Source organism: Protomyctophum parallelum (assembly GCF_964188405.1).
Source record: "Protomyctophum parallelum genome assembly, chromosome: 8".
NCBI classification, from domain to species: Eukaryota; Metazoa; Chordata; class Actinopteri; order Myctophiformes; family Myctophidae; genus Protomyctophum; species Protomyctophum parallelum.
The window spans coordinates 42,358,326-42,370,255 of NC_139703.1; the positions used below are offsets into that span (position 1 = coordinate 42,358,326).

General features: G+C 43.4%; 1 protein-coding gene across 1 annotated transcript; it reads left to right on the forward strand.

Moving 5' to 3' along the window:
- The first annotated feature begins 195 nt into the window (after positions 1-195).
- Positions 196-3,848, forward strand: LOC310862677 (uncharacterized protein). Its single transcript, XM_083770679.1, has 4 exons — positions 196-569; positions 1,028-1,506; positions 1,763-1,910; positions 2,299-3,848. Exons 1-4 carry the CDS (start codon positions 309-311, stop codon positions 2,710-2,712), a joined length of 1,302 nt encoding a protein of 433 aa, XP_083626805.1. The 5' UTR covers positions 196-308; the 3' UTR covers positions 2,713-3,848.
- Positions 3,849-11,930: the final 8,082 nt, after the last annotated feature.

Here is an 11,930-nt window from a genome sequence, read left to right on the forward strand (position 1 = left end):
TAAAATGTTTTGTGCATAATGTCTCATCTCATCGTGTGTCCCACAGTATCATGTGCATATATATATCGACATATATGATCGATATTCTTTTATAAGGGCTTCCCTTCCCTTACATAACATCGCGCCACGCCCCCTTCCCAACACTTCCCCTGCACATAGTGGTCCAATGAATGACAAGATCCAGGGAGGCAGGGACAGTACAGCGTGGGTACCTAGCAGACACTCATTGCCACTTGCACTCTAAAAGCACCACTCCGTGCGGTCTCGCTAACATAAATATTATTAATAATATATAAAATAACTTTACAATGACCAAGCGCAAATCTAAGCCTGGCAGCAAGCAGGAAGACGGCTCATATTTGATAGAATCGTCAGCGCACCAGTCGGGTGGAACAAGCAGCTATGTCCTGCCGGGTCTATTGTTCCTTATCATCGGAATTGGTGGATCCACTCTCGGTGTCTTTTGCATGCAGCAGCAAGACACACTGGGACAGCTATCGGAGTCTTTCAATGCGATGCAAACTAGGATCACAAACTTCCAGCACGTGTTGGGTATGAAAGACGCACAGGTAATAGCATATAGCTACTCTCAAAACATGAAATTAATCATTCAGTAAACTATGTTTGTTTTCTTACAAATGTTGCTTTAAAGTATAAGTAAATTAACTGCACATTTTTAAAACATGATATGATAGCTCAGTGATTTTCAAACTGCTGACCTGTTAGGCATGCATGCATGTAGGCCTATGCGACATGTGTGTCTTCTATCTTTAGTCATGTGTAGACAGTTTCCTGATCACGTTTCTCCTCTGCACGTTGACAGTGCGACTGTCTGTGACAGGCTGACAGTGTGACATCGTCGACAGACACTACCACCAGTCAGGACTGGCTTATTAGTTTGTTTCAGCAATCAGCATTGTTCATTAGTTACCTGTTATTATAATCCTACAAATGATACTGTACAATATATTGATACTAAATGCAATCATGCAATTGTGTGTGTGTGTGTGTGTGTGTGACTTGGTAGATGCATTCAGAAGTGGAGGTAGAGGAGAGGATATCGGCTCTGGAAGAAGCTCAGAAAGACGCTCAGCAGAAGGCGGAGGTCGCCCTGGAAACGTCAGAGAGTCTGAAGAACAGCGACTTGCACTCCCAGATCTGGTCTCTTCACTCCGAGATTGATGGCCAGCTGGCCCAGATGCAGCAGGTCGCAGCATCCACCGCCATGCTCCACGCCATGCTCAGGAACAAGAGCGAGGAGTTTGATGCCGTGAAAGAGAGCGTGGCGAACATTCTGAGCTCCAGCTCTGTACTGGCGGCGGGTGTGGCTGGGCTAAACAGCGCCGTGGGCAGCACAAACTCCAGACTGAACGAACAGGTCAACGTGATGGACGCGCTTAATGCGCGCATGGAGGGACATGCGTCTGAGCTGAACGACATGAAAGTGGCCCTGGATCTTCACAAAATCGCGCTCTATGCAAACAGCCAAGATGTGGTTATGATAAAGTAAGTGTTGTGTGTATATAGCTGATTTACTCTTAGTTCCGCTACGGTGACGTTCAGCACCGAAAATAGCAGATCTACAAGCTCACAGTGTGGCGCTGTTACACTTTGCCGGCTTGTAGATCAGCTATTTTGGTGTGCGACAAAGGTAAACAGCTAAGTGGATTAGGGTTCAAATCATATAAGGCATTGAATCCTATCAGGGAAAAGAGAAAATATTGATACTTGTATGCTGTTTATGTTTATGTGTGCATTTCAGGCAGTTGGTTGAGGCAGAGCAAGCAATGAGGGCCCTGATGTTGGAGAAGAAACTAAGCTCAGTGGAGAAGACCCTGGATGAACAGTTAATCACATCACAGTCCCTCCACACTAACATCAAGGCTCAGCTGAAGAACGTCCATAGCCAAGTATGATACTCTGGCTTTTTGAGTGGCTATGTATGAATAACTCCGTCATGCTGATCTGTTGCTGATCTTGGCAGCATCACATGCTGTGGGAAAACAAGCAAAATAGTGGTGTGAAGTTCTGACAAATTTTATTGTTTCTCACACTGTGAGGAACAATCAAATTTGTCATAACTTCCTAGGAGTAGATAAAGCCACAAACTATATTAGATTGGATTGTAATGTGTAATAGTGTAATTGCAGGCCCTATCTGTTCCTGTGTACAGTTGTACACCAATTAGGCCTGCTCACAGAAAACCACATTTCTCCACAGTATACAGGTCATGACTAATGCCTTCCAAACTGACATTCCTGTCACAGTAATGTTGCCTGCATGTGCTCTGTATTCCAGCTGCTGAGTGGAGGTCAACCCAGTTCTCAGTCAACTGATGCTGAGTCTGATGTGGAGGCTTCTCCAGCTGTTGAGGAGCTGGAGTTGGTCACATCTCCCACAGAGGAGCTAAAGGAAGAAGAGGTGGTGGAGGAGGAGAAAGAAGAGGTTGAGGAGAAAGAGTTGGAGCATGCCACAGAGGTAGGGTCAGAACATGTAGAGGAAGTCACGAATAGCCCAGACGACGAGGAGCAGGTGGAGGAGGAGGCTAAGCAGGAGGAGGAGTTTGTAGAACAGGAAGTTGAGAATTATGATTTACCTGAGAAAACGGCAGAAGAGGAGGTCACAGATGAAATTGTAGCGGCGCAGGAGTTGGAGGAGTCTTTGGAAGAGGATGATTCAGATGGTTTTGTGGAGTTGGGTATTGCAGAATAGGAGGTAATCGTGTCAAATGAAAGTGAATAATTCTATCTCCATAAGGTCAAGCGCACGGCAAGAATACAGAATGTTTCGTTGCCATGAGGTCAAGCCAGTACAGCCATACTGTTGATACGGTATGCTCAAGAGGGCTTCTGCCATCATTCTATCCCTAGAAATTAGGTTTCATGGGTCTTGTTCACTATTCTTATATTTAATTAACAATATGATGTACATTATTGATTAATGACCTAGATTAAAATCTAGGTCATGAGTGTCATGAGTTGCCCTTCCAATAGTACCGTAATACTGCCAGAAACCGCACCAATGCAACTAGTCACAACTCCTTGCAACAAAACAATTTTAAGGCCAGTCCACAACAATGCAACTCCTTGCAACTGCCATAATAATGGTTGCAAAACAAAAGTAGTTGCATGTTGCAAGAAGTTGCAAGGAGTTGCATTGGTGGATTGGCCTTTAATGAACAACATCTGGCTGGCCCTCGTTGTGTTATAACTATCTGGTCTTACTGTAAGTTATTTTCTTTTAAGGTATTGCCCCTTTGAAATAGTCATATTAAATTGCCAATTTAATAACATTAAGATTCCATTTTGGAAAGTGTGTTGCTTTAAAAAAATACAAAAAGAAAACTACAAAAAAATACAAAGAAGAAGAAAGTATCAGATATATTTGATCATCACTTGATGTCCTACAAGTAGGCCTATATAACATGTAGAAAGGGGACTGACAAAAAGATTCATGTTTATTGGAGCCTCTATCTGAAAGTTTGTATAAATTTGAATGTGACTCATTATTTGAGTTGTAGCCACGCCTATTAATACAGTATTGTGTTAAACAGTTTTTTTCTCTCCTTTCTTTTATATTTATTTTTTATTTGATAATTAATATCAACCATTTTAGCGTATCAAACATTAATTGGCTAAAATGGAGGCAGTTGTAATAGTAAAAACTGTAAACTAAACTACCGGTACAAACTACTGTCCGTCTCAAAGGTCAATATACATAGGCTACAGTTCTGCTGCAGAGTTGCCATGTGGCTTTGAATCATTGTGTTCACTACTATTTTTATGTTCGCTGTACACAATGCACTGTTTTTATGATGATTAAATGGTTGCTTATTTTTTATTTCTTAACTTGATGTTTTGCAGTCATTTACAGTTAAAGTGAAAAGGATAGGAAATGTGTACTGTAGACCATGTTATTTAATATTTTCTTAACAGTATCACCTCACTGTATTTATGGAACTGCCTTAGCCTATGGATCTAACAACTGCAGAGCAACTGTACATTCTGTACATGTGAGTTGCTGCAAGTGGTACAGGCTGTACTGTTCTTTTGGCCAGAGCTTCATTTAGAAGTGCTTCAACTACATCTGCCACCAGATGGAGATGGAGAGAGAAAAAAGACAAAAGTGGAATGAAATATTTATATTAGTACAGGTAGTTCTTCTGACCAAGCAATTGGTTGAAATAGGCTTTCCAGCTGTGCTGAAATGAGCATGACAGCACACTTTTAGCCATTAATAGAAGATTTGAGAACGGATTAAACACATTAGAAATATCATCAGAAACCAAGATAGAACACAGCTAGCTCACAGTGTTAATTATCTGTCCACATGATCCAGACATTGTGGGTTCAAATGCCACTCTGCTCTATAGGCTACTCTGAAACTTTACTTTGAAGAAAGGAGAAGATAAAAGTGCATGGAAATCTCACCCAGTCCGGCAAAGGTAGTAATGGTGGAGCGGATATATCGCTGATTCCTGGGTGTTTGCACTACTGCACTTGCAGGATCGAGCCACATGCCACCGCCACTTACTGGATCCACTGAGAGACTTATAGAACAAGGAAAACAAAAGGGTTTTTTACGTGCAGAAATCTAGCTGCCATTGACCCCCATTATACATTTCTCAAATTTGAAAGCACTATATTTCTATATAAACATTTCAAAGATTAATTTTCAGTCCACCGTAAGTGTAAGTATGTAGGACTAGTAGCATGCCAAAGTTTGTGCTATTGCCATTGAGAATGCATTGGGCGTTTAAGTTAAATAACTCAGAAACTACAAACATTTCAAAGTAAAAAGTTCCAGCATGTGTGCCCACAGTAAGCTGAATTATAAAAAGTGTGAATGGAGTTTCTAGGTGAAAGTGACTTTTTGACGTGCCATAGAGCTGTCATTGAGCCCCATTATAAATGTCTCAAATTTTGGAAGCACTATATTTCTAAAACTATGACACATTTCAAAGATTCCTTTTCAGGCAAATGTCCACCATAAGATTAACCTAAATAGGTTTGAATGGGGTTTCTAGGTGTAAGTATGTAGGACTAGTAGCATGCCAAAGTTTGTGCTATTGCCATAGAGAATGTATTGGGCTACAAAACATTTCAAAGTAAAAAGTTCCAGCGTGTGTCTCCACAGTAAGCTGAATTATAAAAAGTTTCTAGGTGAAAGTGATATTTTGACGTGCCAACATCTGCCATTGAGCCCCATTATAAATTTGAAAGCACTATATTTCTAAAACTATGAAACATTTCAAAGATTCCTTTTCAGGCAAACATGTCCACCGTAAGATGAACCTAAATAGGTTTGAATGGGGTTTCTAGGTGTAAGTATATAGTAGCATGCCAAAGTTTGTGCTATTGCCATAGTAGTCCTGTACCTGCCTGTAGACCTTCTCGCAATTTGGTTTTGGGGGAATCCAGAAAGCACCTTGTTAGATGTGACCTCTGATCACACTACTTGTGGGAGGGAGAGCATCAATTCCAGCACTGGCAGTCTGGCACTGGTATAGCTTTCCACCCTGAGGTCATCAAATGTCTCAGCAGTTGTACTTGACCTGGCCCTCACCCAGACACGGGAAGAAGTACTTCTCTCTGCCAATGCTGCATCTTGTTCTGTCAATATTTATTTTTTATATATTTAATATATTTTTCGAGGATTTGAAAAAAAGACGAAAATCACTCGAGACAATGGACTATATAGCCCATGGTCTCGGAGTGATTTTCGTCTTTTTCTCAAACCCTCGTTTTTCATCATTTTTGACCATGGGCTATAGCCCATCTCAGACGGCATACTATAGCATGCCGTTTTTAATTATTTTTCGAGGATTTGAAAAAAAGACGAAAATCACTCGAGACAATGGACTATAGCCCATGGTCTCGGAGTGATTTTCGTCTTTTTTTCAAATCCTCGTTTTTCATCATTTTTGACCATGGGCTATATATATTTTCATAAGAAAAAAACTAATACTGTAATAATAAAAATCACACCCCTGTGAAGTGAGCAGTGCAACAGTTGCACTGCTCACTTCACAGGGGTGTGATTTCTTATGAAAGCAAAGAGTCTTCCGTTTCATACGGTAGGCCTATATAGTATGTACATGTCGCTATAGGCCGCTATAGGCCTTCTCGAAAGTTCTCTCTGGTGGCCGCAAGCTGCATTCAATAAACAATTACTGACAAACTGTATATGGGATCAATGTGTATATTGATTTCCTCCTAAAAGTAGACATTGAGGGCTTTCATTCGGTGTATGGTATGTATAGGAAATAATTTGTGTTCATTTGTATATCTGCCTGTCAATGTCTGTGACTAAATGGCTTTTGTATGAGCTAAAGAATGAGCATATATGGGACTGATGGAACATATTGGGGCTACGTTACTACTGTTTTGTTTATTTTTTATGAAGATTATGATGATGACGGATCAAGACCCCCGGCGAGCAGATGGAACGATGCGAAGACGCATTGTCATTATTATCCATCCATTATTTATCCATTGTCATTATTTATCCATCTGTGATCTGTCGCTGTGTACAGTGTATCGTTCCAACTTGCCTCGCCGAGATTGTTGTTGACTTGTAAAGTCAGAACAGCGGCGCGTGCGTCTTGTAAATACATCATAACAAAAGAACCGTTTCGTCCCTCGGCAATGAATGAAGGAAGGGAGACCAGACGTTAGATCCGTGCCGTGTCTATTATGGGAACAAATCCGAGCATATTCCGACAGAAACAGTCTACACAAAGACGCCTCCTCGCGAGCAAACAGGGGCCCTCCCTCCCTCCCCTGAGACATGTAGGGGGGTAGTGAGAAACAGCTCTGCCTAGCTAGATACGATCGGATGTCATGAAATGTAATCTGGCTAAGGGCTAGCTAGTAGCTACGCTCGCAATGGGGGCCGCCATTGTGTGATAGTGAGCATTTGAGCCCTCCCGTCCTGAGTTTCAGGAAGGGAGGGGGAAGAGGCATCTTTTTCTTTTTTTTTGTGATCACGTGATCGGAGTGTTGTGCTACCGTCCAATGCTAGTAGGTAAAGTAGGTAAAGTTAAATAGCTCAAAAACTACAAAACATTTCAAAGTAAAAGGTGACCATTTATTAAAATAATTATGAATAATAATCTGAATGAGTTTTCTTTGACGGGTGGCTGGCATCTTCCTTAGAGATAGGGTGAGAAGTTCAGTCACACGAGAGAGACTCGGAGTAGAGCCGCTGCTCCTTCACCTGGAAAGGAGCAAGCTTAGGTAGTTCTGGCATCTGGTGCCTCTCGGGCGCCTCCCTAGGGAGGTCCTCGACGCACGTCCCACCCGCCCGGTGCAGAAGGCGCAGGTGGAGGAAATACATCGACTCACTGGCCTTGGAACATCTCGGAATCCCCCAGGATGAAGTCACTAATGTTGCTCTGGAGAGGGAAGTCTGGAGCACTCTGGTGGAGCTGTTGCCCCCGCAACACGACTACGGATAAGCGGTTGAAGATGGATGGATGGATTATGAATAAATAAAATAAAAATGCATGAAACATAAAATTGCTATAAAGAACAATCACATATATCATTAATTTGCTGTATTATTATTATATGTCCAAACCATTCTAGATCTATCTCTCTATCTGTCTGTCTGTCTGTCTGACATGTCTGTCTGTCTGTCTATTTGTCTATTTATTTATTTATTACTTCCTATACTTTACATACAACATAGTAGGCTATGTTTATAAATCTCTTCTTTCAGGGTTCTTTAATCAATAAACCGTTTATAATTCCTTCACGATATTAATTTAATTTAATATAAAAAGTTTTTGAGCGCATGCAGGCCACTCGCCTCTGCGGGTGTGTAAAAGGAAAGGAAAGGTACTGTTTACCCAGGGTAACTGGACTAAGCATCAGATACTTGTTTACAGCCAGGCCCTGCTTAATTCATAGAACATTTCATGGTAGTGGTTCAATGCCTTGTCCAAGGGCACTTCAGCGGTGGTAATTCTTTTTTTTTCTAATATATTTTTTATCCCACGATTTTGTAACCCATTTTTCACCCCTGTGTCAATCATCTAATGTGATCCTGGGCTCTACACACCCTCCGCCAACCTGGGGAGAGCAACAGACTTAACTCATGCTTCCTTCATGCTTGAGTGTCCAAGTTGCTCCTTTACACCTGACAGGGGGGAGTTTCCCTGGTTGGATGTAGCGCGTGGAAGGAACATGTTATTCCAACCAGTTCCTTTCCCCTCCATCAGGCGCCCCGGCTGGCCAGGGGGAGGCAGTTTAGAGACCAGGATTACTGCATGTTTTTGTGAGGGTATCTACCCTAGGGGACACGGGGAGAACATGCAAACTCCACACAGAAAGGCCCTTTCGCCAACCCCGCCTTCGGGTATGGGCACTGATGACGCGGAGGAGGAAACACGCCGCCAGCACCCACAGCGCCCCGAGCGGGAATCGAACCCAGGACCTTCTAGCTGTGAGGCGACAGCACTACCAACTGTGCCACCGTGCCCCCGAGCGGTGGTAATTCTTAACTTGTCGGACCGCTGATTCGAACTGGCGACCTCAAGACCGCACCGCAATCGGTTCGGCCACCGCTGTGGGCCTGTCCACACCATAGCCTAAAAGATTTTGCGCAGCCGACAGTTTCGGTTGTCGGCTGCCGACACTTTGACTTCTTCCGGGGCTTTGGGCGGTCCCGAGAGGAGACGCACACGGAAGCCTATTTAATGGCCTGTAGTCCTCTATTTTTGGTTGGCGAAGTGGGCGTGAGAGTGACAATTGAGTGACAAGATGTTGACACAGACAAAGGCGCATTCTAGTGTAGACTATATGGTGCTGCGTTGCTACTTGTCTATCGAGTCATGACTGTCTAGTCCACTGGTTAACATACGTGCCTGTGGAACGGGGGACCCGGGTTCGCCTCCCGGCCGAGGCTACAGTAGTTTTGTTTTCGCCGACGACTCGCGCGACGGCCAGCTTACATCTGACGCTCTCCTCCGCGTCAGATGTAAGCTGCCGACAAGCATAAAAATGAAGTGTGTCACCCGGCGGTGAGAAGGAGAAGTAAATTTTTGATTGATTGATTTAAATATTTATTAACAGTTTGCAGAATTACAGTACATTTCAAGCACAAACTCAATACAAAGACTGTTAACTGTGAGTGGACGACCCAATTAAGCATTACACTTGTTTACAACAGGGTCCACATTGTTCAATTCATCAAAACATTAAATCAAAACAAATAGTGAAATAGACACTTCTATATAGTTAAAGAACAGAACAGGAATTCATCATAAAATAGTGTTCCCTGACCGGGAATCGAACCCAGGCCGCGGCGGTGAGAGCGCCAAACCCTAACCACTAGACCACCACGGAGAAGGATTATGATGATGATGATAAGAAGGGCTGTGGAGGCTGAAGAGAACGGGCTATTTTATAAAGTATAAAGTTATTTTCAATGTCATCAAGGATCAGGGTTACAGTAAATGACAATGTAATTCAGCCATGGATGAAAAGATTACAGGGGTGATCTGAAGCAAACATGAGAACCACTGCTTTACATTTCTTCAGACGATTTTTCAATGTTTTGTTAACAATTTGACAGAATGTTACTTCGAGGTGCCCACTGCCCAGATATCTCCCTGTATCCCTCGACATTCACAAGTCCCTCCCAGGGGCGTTTGGGTCTGTGAAGAAGAAAACTACAAGTGAATAACCGCCCAGTGGATGGGCTGCAGGCTGCATCTGTTCCATTGGCTAGTGCATATCACTGCCGGGTGACACACTTCATTTTTATGCTTGTCGGCAGCTTACATCTGCCGCGGAGGAGAGCGGCAGATGTAGGCTGGCCGTCGCGCAAGTCGTCGGCGGAAGTGGAGCATTTTCTCCATCCACCAGCTGTCTAAAAACCCGGTTTTTCGGCTGCCGACAGCCGAGACTGTCGGTGTCTGTGGGGGTGTAGCCACACCACAGCCTAAAAGATTTTGCGCAGCCGACAGTCTCGGCTGTCGGCAGCCGAAAAACCGGGTTTTTAGACAGCTGGTGGATGGAGAAAATGCTCCACTTCCGCCGACGACTTGCGCGACGGCCAGCCTACAGCTGACGCTCTCCTCCGCGGCAGATGTAAGCTGCCCACAAGCAGTGTGTCACCCAGCAGTGATATGCACTAGCCAATGGAACAGATGCAGCCTGCAGGCCATCTACGGGCGGAGTTTCAATTGGAGTTTTCTTCTTTCACAGACCCAAACGCCCCTGGGAGGGACTTGTGAATGTCGAGGGATACAGGGAGATATCTGGGCACCTCAAAGTAACATTGTCTGTCCAAAATCGTCTGAAGTAATGTAAAGCAGTGGTTCTCATGTTTGCTTCAGATCACCCCTGTAATCTTTTCATCCATGGCACCCCTGGCTGAATTACATTGTCATTTACTGTAACTGATCCTTGATGACATTGAAAATAACTTTATACTTTATAAAATAGCCCGTTCTCTTCAGCCTCCACAGACCTTCTCATCATCATTATCATAATCCTTCTCCGTGGTGGTCTAGTGGTTAGGGTTTGGCGCTCTCACCGCCGTGGCCCGGGTTCGATTCCCGTTCAGGGAACACTGTTTTATGATGAATTCCTGTTCTGTTCTTTAACTATATAGAAGTGTCTATTTGTACGTCTCTAAATGTTTTGATGAATTGAACAATGTGGACCCTGTTGTAAACAAGTCTTTGTATTGAGTTTGTGCTTGAAATGTATTGTAATTCTGCAAACTGTTAATAAATATTTAAATCAATCAATCAAAAATCTCCTTCTCCTTCTCACCGCCGGGTGACACACTTCATTTTTATGCTTGTCGGCAGCTTACATCTGACGCGGAGGAGAGCGTCAGATGTTAGCTGGCCGTCGCGCAAGTCGTCGAAAACAAAACTAGTGTAGCCTCAGCCGGGAGGCGAACCCCGGCCCCCCGTTCCAAAGGCACGTACGTTAACCAGTCGACTAGACTGTCATGACTCGATAGCCACTTAGCAAAGCAGCACCTATATAGCCTACACTTGAATGCGCCTTTGTCTGTGTCAACAGCTTGTCACTCACTTGTCACTCTCACGCCCACTTCGAAATAGAGGACTACAGGCCATAAATAGGCTTCCGTGTGCGTCTCCTGAGGGGACCGCCCAAAGCCCCGGAAGAAGTCAAAGTGTCGGCAGCCGACAACCGAAAGTGTCGGCTGCGGAAAATCTTTTAGGCTACGGTGTGGACAGGCCCTGGGTGTGCGTGTGCGTCTGTGCGTGCGTGCGTGCGTATGCGTGCGGATTGTAAAATCCACACACACAGCTGCAGCGGATGAGATTCACTCTGACGGACCAACTAATGACCGAACAGATACAGTAGGCGGGGCTTTAGGTTTAAAATGGAGTCACATGCGGTGCGGTGGCAGAGTGTTTGGGACGCGCTGCTGAAATGGTAAGCTTTTTAATCCACCATTAACTCTGTTATAATTATTGTTTAAACATTAGAGTTGTTAGGACTGTTGCTTGTTTATTGTGACACTAAATGTACAACACTATATAGGCCTATGAGTAATGTGTTGGTCCTTTTTGAGAAGCAAACACAGAAGCTAAACTAAACAGGTGGGAAGTTAATCACTACATTTACTGAAGCACTGTGGAAAATATATTGTACTTTTATACTATACTATTATTTGGAAACTTTTAATTACTAGTTACTTTGAAGATTTAGATTATTATTAAAATAAATGGCCTGGCTACATTGCAATTTACCACTAGGCTACAACCACATTTTGGCCATTTGAAAGTAGCTGATCTACAAGCTCACAATGCATTGTGATGCAACACTTCGAGCTTGTAGATCTGCTATATTCTGATTTATCTTTTTTTTTACATTTGAAATGGGACATTCTGCATAATGAGTACATTTGGTCATTTTTAAGTATATTTTGATGCCAGT